The sequence below is a fragment of the Oncorhynchus gorbuscha genome, linkage group LG05, assembly GCF_021184085.1.
Source record: "Oncorhynchus gorbuscha isolate QuinsamMale2020 ecotype Even-year linkage group LG05, OgorEven_v1.0, whole genome shotgun sequence".
NCBI classification, from domain to species: Eukaryota; Metazoa; Chordata; class Actinopteri; order Salmoniformes; family Salmonidae; genus Oncorhynchus; species Oncorhynchus gorbuscha.
In genome coordinates, this window is record NC_060177.1 from 11,234,970 (window position 1) to 11,251,114 (window position 16,145).

At 43.0% G+C, this 16,145-nt stretch overlaps 1 protein-coding gene across 1 annotated transcript in view; it reads right to left on the reverse strand.

Moving 5' to 3' along the window:
* Positions 1-16,145, reverse strand: part of LOC124035523 (ADAMTS-like protein 3) — a 157,022-nt gene that overhangs the window by 42,856 nt on the left and 98,021 nt on the right. The window contains 1 exon segment of the mRNA XM_046348982.1: positions 7,875-8,001. Within this exon segment, the coding sequence (XP_046204938.1) occupies positions 7,875-8,001 (127 nt within the window).

A 16,145-nucleotide genomic window follows, 5' to 3' on the forward strand; every position in this document is an offset into this window, starting at 1 on the left:
ACCTAGTAATGGTCTAATGGGGTCAGCCAGGACCTAGTAATGGTCTAATGGGGTCAGCCAGGACCTAGTAATGGTCTAATGGGGTCAGCCAGGACCTAGTAATGGTCTAATGGGGTCAGCCAGGACCTAGTAATGGTCTAATGGGGTCAGCCGGGGTCTAGTAATGGTCTAATGGGGTCAGCCAGGACCTAGTAATGGTCTAATGGGGTCAGCCAGGACCTAGTAATGGTCTAATGGGGTCAGCCAGGACCTAGTAATGGTCTAATGGGGTCAGCCAGGACCTAGTAATGGTCTAATGGGGTCAGCCAGGACCTAGTAATGGTCTAATGGGGTCAGCCAGGACCTAGTAATGGTCTAATGGGGTCAGCCGGGACCTAGTAATGGTCTAATGGGGTCAGCCAGGACCTAGTAATGGTCTAATGGGGTCAGCCAGGACCTAGTAATGGTCTAATGGGGTCAGCCGGGACCTAGTAATGGTCTAATGGGGTCAGCCAGGACCTAGTAATGGTCTAATGGGGTCAGCCGGGGTCTAGTAATGGTCTAATGGGGTCAGCCAGGGCCTAGTAATGGTCTAATGGGGTCAGCCGGGACCTAGTAATGATCTACTATTTTTGGTCAGGTCACATTGTCAGGAAAACATCAAACCCTGATAATATGTCTTGGACATCCATATTAAAATAGATAGAAAACTACTAACCCTGATAATATGTCTTGGACATCCATATTAAAATAGATAGAAAACTACTAACCCTGATAATATGTCTTGGACATCCATATTAAAATAGATAGAAAACTACTAACCCTGATAATATGTCTTGGACATCCATATTAAAATAGATAGAAAACTACTAACCCTGATAATATGTCTTGGACATCCATATTAAAATAGATAGAAAACTACTAACCCTGATAATATGTCTTGGACATCCATATTAAAATAGATAGAAAACTACTAACCCTGATAATATGTCTTGGACATCCATATTAAAATAGATAGAAAACTACTAACCCTGATAATATGTCTTGGACATCCATATTAAAATAGATAGAAAACTACTAACCCTGATAATATGTCTTGGACATCCATATTAAAATAGATAGAAAACTACTAACCCTGATAATATGTCTTGGACATCCATATTAAAATAGATAGAAAACTACTAACCCTGATAATATGTCTTGGACATCCATATTAAAATAGATAGAAAACTACTAACCCTGATAATATGTCTTGGACATCCATATTAAAATAGATAGAAAACTACTAACCCTGATAATATGTCTTGGACATCCATATTAAAATAGATAGAAAACTACTAACCCTGATAATATGTCTTGGACATCCATATTAAAATACATAGAAAACTACTAACCCTGATAATATGTCTTGGACATCCATATTAAAATACATAGAAAACTACTAACCCTGATAATATGTCTTGGACATCCATATTAAAATACATAGAAAACTACTAACCCTGATAATATGTCTTGGACATCCATATTAAAATAGATAGAAAACTACTAACCCTGATAATATGTCTTGGACATCCATATTAAAATAGATAGAAAACTACTAACCCTGATAATATGTCTTGGACATCCATATTAAAATAGATAGAAAACTACTAACCCTGATAATATGTCTTGGACATCCATATTAAAATAGATAGAAAACTACTAACCCTGATAATATGTCTTGGACATCCATATTAAAATACATAGAAAACTACTAACCCTGATAATATGTCTTGGACATCCATATTAAAATAGATAGAAAACTACTAACCCTGATAATATGTCTTGGACATCCATATTAAAATAGATAGAAAACTACTAACCCTGATAATATGTCTTGGACATCCATATTAAAATACATAGAAAACTACTAACCCTGATAATATGTCTTGGACATCCATATTAAAATACATAGAAAACTACTAACCCTGATAATATGTCTTGGACATCCATATTAAAATAGATAGAAAACTACTAACCCTGATAATATGTCTTGGACATCCATATTAAAATAGATAGAAAACTACTAACCCTGATAATATGTCTTGGACATCCATATTAAAATAGATAGAAAACTACTAACCCTGATAATATGTCTTGGACATCCATATTAAAATAGATAGAAAACTACTAACCCTGATAATATGTCTTGGACATCCATATTAAAATACATAGAAAACTACTAACCCTGATAATATGTCTTGGACATCCATATTAAAATACATAGAAAACTACTAACCCTGATAATATGTCTTGGACATCCATATTAAAATAGATAGAAAACTACTAACCCTGATAATATGTCTTGGACATCCATATTAAAATACATAGAAAACTACTAACCCTGATAATATGTCTTGGACATCCATATTAAAATAGATAGAAAACTACTAACCCTGATAATATGTCTTGGACATCCATATTAAAATAGATAGAAAACTACTAACCCTGATAATATGTCTTGGACATCCATATTAAAATAGATAGAAAACTACTAACCCTGATAATATGTCTTGGACATCCATATTAAAATACATAGAAAACTACTAACCCTGATAATATGTCTTGGACATCCATATTAAAATAGATAGAAAACTACTAACCCTAATAACATGTCTTGGGTATCTAAAATTGATAGACATTTTATTTAGAGGTAAACTGTAAATACTATGCCGAAGTTCAACAGAATGCAGTGTTTTCCCTCCTAAATATGCTGAATAATCCCAGGCATCGACAGCTGTACTGTACAGTACAAACCCAATGTCACTGTTAGAATCAAAAAGAAAGGAAGATCAGGGCACTCTTCATATAATTCATTAAAATGCCTTTATTTCTATGGCATGTTCAATGGGAACACAGTTTAAAAACTGACGCGTTTCGGCTGCACTATCGCTGCGAATTCAACTAAATGTACAGTACACACCCAACTTATTTTTTTATTTTTATTTCACCTTTATTTAACCAGGTAGGCTAGTTGAGAACAAGTTCTCATTTACAACTGTGACCTGGCCAAGATAAAGCAAAGCAGTACAACAACAACACAGAGTTACACATGGAATAAACAAACATACAGTCAATAACACAATAGAAAAAGCTATATACAGTGTGTGCAAATGAGGTAGGATAAGGGAGGTAAGGCAATAAATAGGCCATGGTGGCGGCAGAGAACTGGAAGTAAAGGTGGCCAAAGGAGGAATTGGCTTTGGGGGTGACCAGTGAGATATACCTGCTGGAGCGCGTGCTATGGGTGGGTGCTGCTATGTTGACCAGTGAGCTGAGGTAAGGCGGGGCTTGACCTAGTAAAGATTTACAGATGACCTGGAGCCAGTGGGTTTGGCGACGAATATGAAGCGAGGGCCAGCCAACAAGAGCATACAGGTTGTAGTGGTGGGTGGTATATGGGGCTTTGGTGACAAAACGGATGGCACTGTGATAGACTGCATCCAATTTGCTGCGTAGAGTGTTGGAGGCTATTTTGTAAAGGACCTCGCCGAAGTCGAGGATTGGTAGGATAGTCAGTTTTACGAGGATATGTTTGGCAGCATGAGTGAAGGATGCTTTGTTGTGAAATAGGAAGCTGATTCTAGATTTAATTTTGGATTGGAGACGCTTAATGTGATTCTGGAAGGAGAGTTTACAGTCTAGCCGGACACCTAGGTATTTGTAGTTGTCCACGTATTCTAAGTCAGAACCGTCCAGAGTAGTGATGCTGGACGGGCGGGCAGGTGCAGACAGTGATCGGTGGAAGAGCATGCATTTAGATTTACTTGCATTTAAGAGCAGTTGGAGGCCACGGAAGGAGAGTTGTATGGCATTGAAGCTCGTCTGGAGGTTTGTTAACACAGTGTCCAAAGAAGGGCCAGAAGTATACAGAATGGTGTCATCTGTGTAGAGGTGGATCAGAGAATCACCAGCAGCAAGAGCGACATCATTTATGTATACAGAGAAGAGAGTCAGCCCGAGAATTGAACCCTGTGGCACCCCCATAGAGACTGCCAGAGGTTCGGACAACAGGCCCTCCGATTTGACACACTGAACTCTGTCTGAGAAGTAGTTGGTGAACCAGGTGAGGCAGTCATTTGAGAAAGCAACCCAATGTCACTGTTAGTTCAACTAAATGTACAGTACATACCCAATGTCACTGTTAGTTCAACTAAATGTACAGTACATACCCAATGTCACTGTTAGTTCAACTAAATGTACAGTACATACCCAATGTCACTCTTAGTTCAACTAAATGTACAGTACATACCCAATGTCACTGTTAGTTCAACTAAATGTACAGTACATACCTAATGTCACTGTTAGTTCAACTAAATGTACAGTACATACCCAATGTCACTGTTAGTTCAACTAAATGTACAGTACATACCCAATGTCACTGTTAGTTCAACTAAATGTACAGTACATACCCAATGTCACTGTTAGTTCAACTAAATGTACAGTACATACCCAATGTCACTCTTAGTTCAACTAAATGTACAGTACATACCCAATGTCACTGTTAGTTCAACTAAATGTACAGTACATACCCAATGTCACTGTTAGTTCAACTAAATGTACAGTACATACCCAATGTCACTGTTAGTTCAACTAAATGTACAGTACATACCCAATGTCACTGTTAGTTCAACTAAATGTACAGTACATACCCAATGTCACTGTTAGTTCAACTACTTTGAGCTCATACAATCACAATACTACAGTACTTTCTGGAGTTTTCCAATTTGCTCCCAAAGTGAGTGTTTTACAATGTTTTACCTTTATTTAACTAGGCAAGTCAGACAAGAACAAATTCTTATTTTACAATGACGGCCTACCCTGGCCAAACCCTAACCCGGACGATGCTGGGCCAATTGTGCACCGGCCTATGGGACTACCAATCATGGCTGGTTGTGATACAGCCCGGGATCAAACCAGGGTTTGTAGTGACGCCTCTAGCACTTGGATGCAGTGCCATAGACCAGACACTACTGCTTGACCAAACACCCATTGGCCAGTGCTATAGGTATGTGACAGATACTGTAAAAACCCACCAACAATTAAGAGACTGATCTAAATATTTACATGGTCACTTGAAATTATTTCTAATAGCAAGGCTTTTTGAGGGAGCGAGCCATGTTAATTTCCACTCGCCAGCGCATGTCAAACCATGTTCATTTCCACTCTCCAGCGATTGCCAAACCATGTTCATTTCCACTCCCCAGCGCATGTCAAACCATGTTCATTTCCACTCGCCAGCGCATGTCAAACCATGTTCATTTCCACTCTCCAGCGCATGCCAAACCATGTTCATTTCCACTCTCCAGCGCATGCCAAACCATGTTGATTTCGACTCGCCAGCGCATGTCAAACCGTGTTCATTTCCACTCTCCAGCGCATGCCAAACCATGTTCATTTCCACTCTCCAGCGCATGTCAAACCATGTTCATTTCCACTCTCCAGCGCATGTCAAAACATGTTCATTTCCACTCTCCAGCGCATGCCAAACCATGTTCATTTCCACTGTCCAGCGCATGTCAAACCATGTTCATTTCCACTCTCCAGCGCATGCCAAACCATGTTCATTTCCACTCTCCAGCGCATGTCAAAACATGTTAATTTCCTCTCTCCAGCGCATGCCAAACCATGTTCATCATTTCCACTCTCCAGCGCATGTCAAACCATGTTCATTTCCACTCTCCAGCGCCAAACCAAAGCGCATGTCAAACCATGTTCATTTCCACTCTCCAGCGCATGTCAAACCATGTTCATTTCCACTCTCCAGCGCATGTCAAACCATGTTCATTTCCACTCTCCAGCGCATGCCAAACCATGTTCATTTCCACTCTCCAGCGCATGCCAAACCATGTTCATTTCCACTCTCCAGCGCATGTCAAACCATGTTCATTTCCACTCTCCAGCGCATGTCAAACCATGTTCATTTCCACTCTCCAGCGCATGTCAAACCATGTTCATTTCCACTCTCCAGCGCATGCCAAACCATGTTCATTTCCACTCTCCAGCGCATGCCAAACCATGTTCATTTCCACTCTCCAGCGCATGCCAAACCGTGTTCATTTGAGGAATGTGATACAATACCTCAGCTGGAAGGCCAATAAATTGAGTATGCAAATAAATTTGGTGCCAATATCTACTTAATTAACCTTCAAAGACATGTGGAAATGCTAAGCTGTACAGGAAATAGCCAAGAGCATCTTAACAAAATGTTAGTTTGTCAGATGTTTTTTACACCTCAAAAGTAGTAATGTTGAGATGTCCCATCTATTGTGTAGATCCAGCCATATGCCTCATTCCAAAATGAATCGAAACCTTTTCAATGTTTGATTTCACCAAGATCTAAAATACTCCTGTAGTGTATTCCATGAAGCTGACCACAATAGCCAACAATTTACCAGGAAAAGGCAGACCTTCAAGTCAACATTTCTCAACTCTTTGAAACATGGAACTCAGTCCTGTTTACAGTAACCAGTGCTTGGCAGACTGGAATGCAATAATTTAATTTAATTCACAAACCACACATTTTTCTAGTAAAAACATAGCTATTTTACATGGTATTTAATGTCCCTAACCACCTCCAAGCAAACCAGAATGCAGTTATCGCGTGAGAAAAAACACAATAGTGACAGACAAAATGCAGTCATGATTTTAATCTCCACACATTACATTTTATGAAAAGCCCACACGCAAAAAATGCCTCCATTGTGAAGCTTACACTGGATAGCTCCACCTGTGGACAGTCTAAGCCAGATGGCATAGTAGTATCCCAGCTTTGATAAATAAACTGTGTGAGCCATAACACTTATTAACACCAAGACAGATCATTAACCAAGGCCAGACCTGGGACAGAACATTAACCCAGACCAGACCTGGGACAGAACACTAACCCAGACCAGACCTGGGACAGAACACTAACCCAGACCAGACCTGGTACAGAACACTAACCCAGACCAGACCTGGTACAGAACACTAACCCAGACCTGACCTGGGACAGAACACTGACCCAGACCAGACATAGGGCAGAACAGTAACCCAGACTAGACCTGAGATAGAACACTAACCCAGACCAGACCTGGGACAGAACACTAACCCAGACCAGACATAGGGCAGAACAGTAACCCAGACCAGACCTGGGACAGAACACTAACCCAGACCAGACCTGGTACAGAACACTAACCCAGACCAGACCTGGGACAGAACACTGACCCAGACCAGACATAGGGCAGAACACTAACCCAGGCTAGACCTGAGACAGAACACTAACCCAGGCTAGACCTGGGACAGAACACTAACCCAGGCCAGACCTGTGACAGAACACTAACCCAGGCTAGACCTGAGACAGAACACTAACCCATGCCAGAACACTAACCCAAAATAGACCTGGGACCGAACACACACCCAGACCAGACCTGAGACAGAAAACTAACCCAGACCAGACCTGAGACAGAAAACTAACCCAGACCAGACCTGAGACAGGGCTCAGGACTTGAGGGATTGAGGGCCATTGGGGGCGATACTATATTGATGGCCAGAGAAAAGAGGGAGAAATAGTGTATTTGAACAAGCATTGTGAACCTTGTTGGTGAGGGATATTTACATGGGCCTGGAAGAAGATGAGAGCTAGGGAGACTAGAGTGTATTTTCACAGCAGTTGTAAACCTGGTTGAGGGAGAGATGAAGAGAGATTGTGTTTACCTAGGGCCATAGGCGGACAAGGGAGAGAGACGACAATGTATTTTCAACAGAGAGTGTGTTCACAACCTCTGTGTGTAAAGATATTGATACAGGGTAAAAGGTCAGCTTAGAGAGGGAAGAGTTGATTTTTTCAGGCATTGCCGAGCTTGTTGTGTACCTACGTTCTTCCGGTGAGACGTGAGGCAGCGCCTGGCCCCGGACCAGCCGACAAGTAGAACCATCGCCGGCACACACACCACAGTCGTCTTCCCTGGCACCGCTGCCCAGCTGTCTGTCACATCCCACCTCCTGCCAACACAAATATGGATGGAGAGGTGAGAAAGAGAGAGGGGGATTTGGTTTAGCATTTCTCTACAACCACAATAACATCTGCTAAACATGTGTATGTGAACAATAACATTTGATTTGGATAGAGAGGGGATGAACGGAGGCGGAGGGAGAGAGAGTGGAGGGCGGTTACAAGAGAGGTATAGGAAGTGAGAGTGAGATGGACACACTGTACCCCCCCCCACACACACACACACACACATGCTTCTCCTTTCAGGAATTCAGTTTATTTTCCCAGCTCAACGCTCCATCCATGCTCTCATCATTAATAAATAAACATTGGAAGGTAGAGGACTGGCCCCATTCTGTCACGTGTTAAACCCAGTTCTATTTCAGCCTGCTGTCTATTCTATTCCTCACAGCCTGCTACGCCATGTTCTCATCGCTACTGGAACTTTGACTTGCCTTTCAGATTCACCTCAGCATGTGACTAAGACCAAGTTTTGACCCCTCTATATAGACAAAACAGTAGTTCCAACCACAGCCCAGAATTAGACACCCAGTTGGAATTGGTTGTGACTCAGAACCAGGTAGACTAATGTACAGTGCCTACTGTATGTTTGAAGGTTGTGTGATGGATTTCAGATAGCAGTGAAATGTGTACCAGCTGTGTGGACGGCCTATGGAAGGCCCAGCTCATATGAAACCCCTCTATGTTTCTTTGCATGACAGAGAGAGACAGAGAGACATAGAGAGAGAGAGAGCCAGAAAGAGAAACAGAGAGACAGAGAGAGAGCCAGAGAGAGAAAGAAAGAGAGAAACAAAGACAGAGAAAGAAAGAGAGACAGAGAGAGAGAGAGAGAGAGAGAGAGAGAGAGAGAGAGAGAGAGAGAGAGAAACAGAGAGAGAGAGAGAGAGAGAGAGAGAGAGAGAGAGAGAGAGAGAGAGAGAGAGAGAGAGAGAGAAAGAAAGAAAGAAAGAAAGAAAGAAAGAAAGAAAGAAAGAAAGAAAGAAAGAAAGAAAGAAAGAAAGAAAGAAAGAAAGAAACAGAGAGAGAAACAGAGAGAGAGAGAGAGAGAGAGAGAGAGAGAGAGAGAGAGAGAGAGAGAGAGAGAGAGAGAGAGAGAGAGAGAGAGAGAGAGAGAGAGAGAGAGAGAGAGAAACAGAGAGAGAAACAGAGAGAGAAACAGAGAGAGAGAAAGAGAGAGAGAGAGAGAGACAGAGACAGAGACAGACAGGAAGAGAGAGACAGAGCGAGAGAGAGCGAAAGAGAGAGAAAGAGAGAGAGACATAGAGAGAGAGAAAGAGAGAGAAAGAGAAACAAAGACAGAGAGAGAAAGAGAGAGAGACAGAGTAATGTATGTAAATAAAGAGAGGACTGTCACCACTGTGGGCTATATTATTGACATCTATAAATTAATTGATTCCATCGTTAGATTGATATATGCATTACCCACCTCTGGAATATCAAGTTAAACATTTCACAGCATGAAGGAAAACACTCAATCCATCATCTTCCTGATTATACAGTCTGTGTTTCTATTCCATTAGGTCTGCGAGAGCTCAATATCAACCTGTCTCTTTCTATTGCATTTCAACCGTTATGGAACGTTGCTACAGCCAAAGTGGTGTACATTTACTGAGAGAGTGTTTAAATGCAGAGGTTGCTGTCTGAACATCAGTGCATAACAATAGTTTAACGACCTATAGGTCCACAAACCTAGGATTGGGGTTGTTGTGCACAATGAACTTTACTGGCATTATACTTTCCATGAGGAAAGAAATGTTCCGGTTGTAGTTATTGTTTTTGTACTGTTTTTTCTTAGTTTCTGTTCTGAACAATCTATTCATATTTTTTGAGGAACAAATAATCAATTTAGCCCGTTCTTCAAAGATCCTAAAAGTTTCCAAAATAAGCAGTATGTGGCCAAGCCATACATCTGTTTTAAAGAAGTGATATGCAAAGCAAAGATAATAATAATAACCCCTTTTTATCTGAAATGGCAATAGCTAGTATAAATGATCCTAATAGAATCATATTATGTGTAAGCTGTGATGCCAAGGCAGCGAACCCGCTGCTGTCAGCTGAAGGGTAGGTATTCATCTGTCTGCTGAAGGGTAGGTATTCATCTGTCTGCTGAAGGGTAGGTATTCATCTGTCTGCTGAAGGGTAGGTATTCATCTGTCTGCTGAAGGGTGGGTATTCATCTGTCTGCTGAAGGGTAGGTATTCATCTGTCAGCTGAAGGGTAGGTATTCATCTGTCAGCTGAAGGGTAGGTATTCATCTGTCTGCTGAAGGGTGGGTATTCATCTGTCAGCTGAAGGGCAGGTATTCATCTGTCTGCTGAAGGGTAGGTATTCATCTGTCTGCTGAAGGGTGGGTATTCATCTGTCTGCTGAAGGGTAGGTATTCAACTGTCAGCTGAAGGGTAGGTATTCATCTGTCAGCTGAAGGGTAGGTATTCATCTGTCTGCTGAAGGGTGGGTATTCATCTGTCTGCTGAAGGGTAGGTATTCATCTGTCTGCTGAAGGGTGGGTATTCATCTGTCTGCTGAAGGGTAGGTATTCATCTGTCTGCTGAAGGGTAGGTATTCATCTGTCTGCTGAAGGGTAAGTATTCATCTGTCTGCTGAAGGGTAGGTATTCATCTGTCTGCTGAAGGGTGGGTATTCATCTGTCTGCTGAAGGGTAGGTATTCATCTGTCAGCTGAAGGGTAGGTATTCATCTGTCAGCTGAAGGGTAGGTATTCATCTGTCTGCTGAAGGGTGGGTATTCATCTGTCAGCTGAAGGGCAGGTATTCATCTGTCTGCTGAAGGGTAGGTATTCATCTGTCTGCTGAAGGGTGGGTATTCATCTGTCTGCTGAAGGGTAGGTATTCAACTGTCAGCTGAAGGGTAGGTATTCATCTGTCAGCTGAAGGGTAGGTATTCATCTGTCTGCTGAAGGGTGGGTATTCATCTGTCTGCTGAAGGGTAGGTATTCATCTGTCTGCTGAAGGGTGGGTATTCATCTGTCTGCTGAAGGGTAGGTATTCATCTGTCTGCTGAAGGGTAGGTATTCATCTGTCTGCTGAAGGGTAGGTATTCCTCTGTCTGCTGAAGGGTAGGTATTCATCTGTCTGCTGAAGGGTAGGTATTCATCTGTCTGCTGAAGGGTGGGTATTCATCTGTCTGCTGAAGGGTAGGTATTCAACTGTCTGCTGAAGGGTGGGTATTCATCTGTCTGCTGAAGGGTGGCTATTCATCTGTCTGCTGAAGGGTAGGTATTCATCTGTCTGCTGAAGGGTAGGTATTCATCTGTCTGCTGAAGGGTAGGTATTCCTCTGTCTGCTGAAGGGTAGGTATTCATCTGTCTGCTGAAGGGTAGGTATTCCTCTGTCTGCTGAAGGGTAGGTATTCATATGTCTGCTGAAGGGTGGGTATTCATCTGTCTGCTGAAGGGTAGGTATTCAACTGTCTGCTGAAGGGTGGGTATTCATCTGTCTGCTGAAGGGTGGGTATTCATCTGTCTGCTGAAGGGTAGGTATTCAACTGTCTGCTGAAGGGTGGGTATTCATCTGTCTGCTGAAGGGTAGGTATTCAACTGTCTGCTGAAGGGTGGGTATTCATCTGTCTGCTGAAGGGTGGGTATTCATCTGTCTGCTGAAGGGTAGGTATTCAACTGTCTGCTGAAGGGTGGGTATTCATCTGTCTGCTGAAGGGTAGGTATTCCTCTGTCTGCTGAAGGGTGGGTATTCATCTGTCTGCTGAAGGGTGGCTATTCATCTGTCTGCTGAAGGGTGGGTATTCATCTGTCTGCTGAAGGGTGGCTATTCATCTGTCTGCTGAAGGGTAGGTATTCCTCTGTCAGCTGAAGGGTAGGTATTCATCTGTCTGCGTTGTTAACCCAGGAGGTTTCATTGTGTTTATGCTTCATCCTTTATTTGAATGTATGTAATGTTGTTTCCTACTGAAGCGGCTTTATATTCACTTTCAACTGGCAAAAATAAACTCAGTCAATAAATCAATGAATTAACAATGTATCATCTCCATGAAAAATGCTCCGAAGTCCCAAGAAGCGCTAAAATAATCCAATAAAGTGAATGTGTTCGTTAACTATTACTAACTAACATCTGCTTCCAGCTTACCCTCTCAAACACATAGATCACCTGAACGCAGCTCACTTTCCAGCCCACATTCTCAAACACATAGATCACCTGAACGCAGCTCACTTTCCAGTCCACATTTTCAAACACGTAGATCACCTGAACGCAGCTCACTTTCCAGTCCACATTCTCAAACACGTAGATCACCTGAACGCAGCTCACTTTCCAGCCCACCCTCTCAAATACATAGATCACCTGAACGCAGGTCACTTTCCAGCCCACATTCTCAAACACATAGATCCCCTGAAAGCAGCTCACTTTACAGCCCACTTTACAGGCCACTTTCACTAACTCAAAGAGTTCTCTCTTTCTGATGATACAGTAATAGCATAAAGTACATGTTTAAGGGTGATACTGGCTATGTAATGTACAGTGATCAGTACAGGAATGTACCATCTACATAAGACATAATGCCAATATTCACAGCTCAACGTCAGAGTCATCGGTTCCTCGTGGACCACAGCCACGACATATTGGTGCTATTCCAGCACCAGCACACCTGATTCAACTAGTCAGCTAATCGTCAAACCTTTAAGTAGTGAAATCTGGTGGAACTGTTGGAGGTCTGGAGGAACGGCTTGGGAGACATTGGTTTAGAGCAGGTGTGTCAAGCTCATTTAGCCCCGAGGTCCAGAGGGCCGCATTGAAAATGGGTTATGTTTCCTCGCCCTCTGGTTTAGAGGATGAGGCGTGGGGTTTGGGGAACCAAACTCTAATGTTTTACATGGTATCTGACACTGATGTCTGTATATGTAATGTTGTATTTAGACAGCATATTTGTCTTGAAATGGTGAAGAACAGAGTTTGTGCTCCAGACTCTGTGGGAATAGCAGCCAGCATAACAAACCCAATATGACTTACCTGGCCAGCAGTCCCAGTAAACACAAACACTCCTTATACCCATTATATACACACCACTTAGAGGGCAGAATCCATGAAGTACCGTGCAGAGCTATTTGACTTCAAACACAGAACATGGTCAGAAAAAGACGGATCTTGACATCGCAGCTCCTTGTGTCTCTCTCTCTCTCTCTCACACACACACACACACACACACACACACACACACACACACACACACACACACACACACACACACACACACACACACACACACACACACACACACACACACACACACACACACACACACACACACACACACACACACTTTACTTCACTTCACTTCACTTCACTTCACTTGAGAATGTCTATGGGTAGTATAACATGGAGGTTCTATTTGGGTTGAATAAGCACTTTGTCATGGTTCCATGAAGACAGCTTCGTACTGTAGCTTGCTGATATACAGGATACTTAGAGAAGTATCAGTAACAAGTTAATGCCTTGTGGGACTAAGTGATGTCCCTCGTTCCCTGTTAAGTTATCATGGCCTGGCACTGTATAAGTGTACTTTTAAGGATTTGCATAAAGAGGATCTACTTCCTTAATGGATGAAGTGGATAGGTGAATTTCCGCTTGGCTAGACACACAACAGTGTGCATTCCTCTCTGGCCTAGAACAGCTACAAGTCTCAAATAGCACTCTATTCCCTATGATATAGTGCAGTGCTTTTGACTAGAGCACATAGGGTTCTGGTCAAAAGGAGTGCACTATACAGGGAATAGGGTACCATTTGGGATGCAGACCTAGTCTAGCACTGTGTTCTAGTGCATTACAGCATATGATGTGGGGAATCTGTCTTTCTGAAACAAGTGTCGTACCTTCTGTGTCTCTCTCTCCTTCCTCCTGTCAGACCTTCTGTGTGTCTCTCTCTACTTCCTCCTGTCGTATCTTCTGTCTCTCTCCTTCCTCCTGTCGTACCTTCTGTGTCTCTCTCCTTCATCCTTCTGTGTCTCTCTCTCTCCTTCCTCCTGTCGTACCTTCTGTGTCTCTCTCTGTCTACTTCTGTCTCTCCTGTCGTACCTTCTGTGTCTCTCTATCTCCTTCCTCTTGTCGTACTTTCTGTGTCTCTCTCCCCTTCCTCCTGTCGTATCTTCTGTGTGTCTCTCTCCTTCCTCCTGTCGTACCTTCTGTGTCTCTCTCTCTACTTCCTCCTGTCGTACCTTCTGTGTCTCTCTCTCTACTTCCTCCTGTCGTACTTTCTGTGTCTCTCTATCTCCTTCCTCTTGTCGTACTTTCTGTGTCTCTCTCTCCTTCCTCCTGTCGTACCTTCTGTGTGTCTCTCTCTCCTTCCTCCTGTCGTATCTTCTGTCTCTCTCCTTCCTCCTGTCGTACCTTCTGTGTCTCTCTCTCCTTCCTCCTGTCGTACTTTCTGTGTCTCTCTCTCCTTCCTCCTGTCGTACCTTCTGTGTCTCTCTCTCCTTCCTCCTGTCGTACCTTCTGTGTCTCTCTCTCCTTCCTCCTGTCGTACTTTCTGTGTCTCTCTCTCCTTCCTCCTGTCGTACCTTCTGTGTGTCTCTCTCTACTTCCTCCTGTCGTATCTTCTGTCTCTCTCTCCTTCCTCCTGTCGTATCTTCTGTCTCTCTCTCCTTCCTCCTGTCGTATCTTCTGTGTGTCTCTCTCTACTTCCTCCTGTCATACCTCCTGTGTCTCTCTCTCCTTCCTCCTGTCATACCTCCTGTGTCTCTCTCTCCTTCCTCCTGTCATACCTCCTGTGTCTCTCTCTCCTTTCTCCTGTCGTACCTCCTGTGTCTCTCTCTCCTTCCTCCTGTCGCACCTTCTGTCTCTCTCTCCTTTCTCCTGTCGTACCTCCTGTGTCACTCTCTCCTTCCTCCGTCATACCTTTTGTCTCTCTCACCTTTCTCCTGTCGTTCCTCCTGTGTCTCTCTCTCCTTCCTCCTGTCGTACCTCCTGTGTCTCTATCTCCTTCCTCCTGTCGTACCTTCTGTCTCTCTGTCTCTCCTTCCTCCTGTCGTACCTTCTGCATCTCTCTCTGTCTTTCGCCCTCTCTATTCTCTCTCTTGCTCCTTCCTCCTGTCATACCTCCATTTCTCTTTCTATTCTCTCTCTTGCTCCTTCCTCCTGTCATACCTCCATTTCTCTTTCTATTCTCTCTCTTGCTCCTTGTTCCTGTCGTACCTCCACTTCTCTTTCTATTCTCTCTCTCCTTCCTCCCATCGTACCTCCATTTCTCTTTCTATTCTCTCTCTCCTTCCTCCCATCGTACATCCACTTCTCTCTCAATTCTCTCTCTCCTTCCTCCCATCGTACCTCCATTTCTCTTTCTATTCTCTCTCTCCTTCCTCCCATCGTACATCCACTTCTCTCTCAATTCTCTCTCTCCTTCCTCCTGTCACACCTCCTCTCCCTTTCTCTCTCCCTCCTTCCTCACACCTCCAGTTCTCTGTCTCTCTACTTCTCTCTCTCTTCCTCTCCCCTTCCTCCAGTCATACAGCCTCAGTCAGAGGTTTTAATAAAGCACCTATCCAGAGAAGAGGATATGGCAACATTGATCATCAGTCTGTGGTTCCTAAAACAATCACTTCTAGCCTAAAACTAGAACCCAGAGCTTCTGACATGCAACATGGAGAGGAGAAATATTTTCCATGTTTAAGATCATTTTTTAGGAACTTCCTATTTCTGACATGTGGTTTTAGATCAGCCTTTGCTACAGCAGCTGCCATGTGGATTCACAAAGAGGAAATACAGTACGATTGTTCAAGAACAACGATTATTGAGAAATACTGCAGAAGATCAGAAGTTCTCAGACTGTTTTTCACTGTAATAGTTAGGAAATATTAATGTAGTCTTTACTGTGGCCCACAAAGAAAACACAAATACTTCAAGCAGTGATCCAGTCTTGAGCCATTTTATTGTATCGTGTCATATTGTACATCGTGTCCTCTGATCTGTCATTGACATGGCTGATTAACTTTCTGGAACCACAATGGCTGCCCTGACACAGTCCAGGTGGGTGACACATTGGTGCTGGATGAGGTGACTTTCCCTCCCCATGCAAACTGAAGTGCTTTTAGCACATGGAACAGTGCTATATAAATCCAATCCTTATTATACAAGATATTACTATAATATCATCATATTGTAATAATATACGAC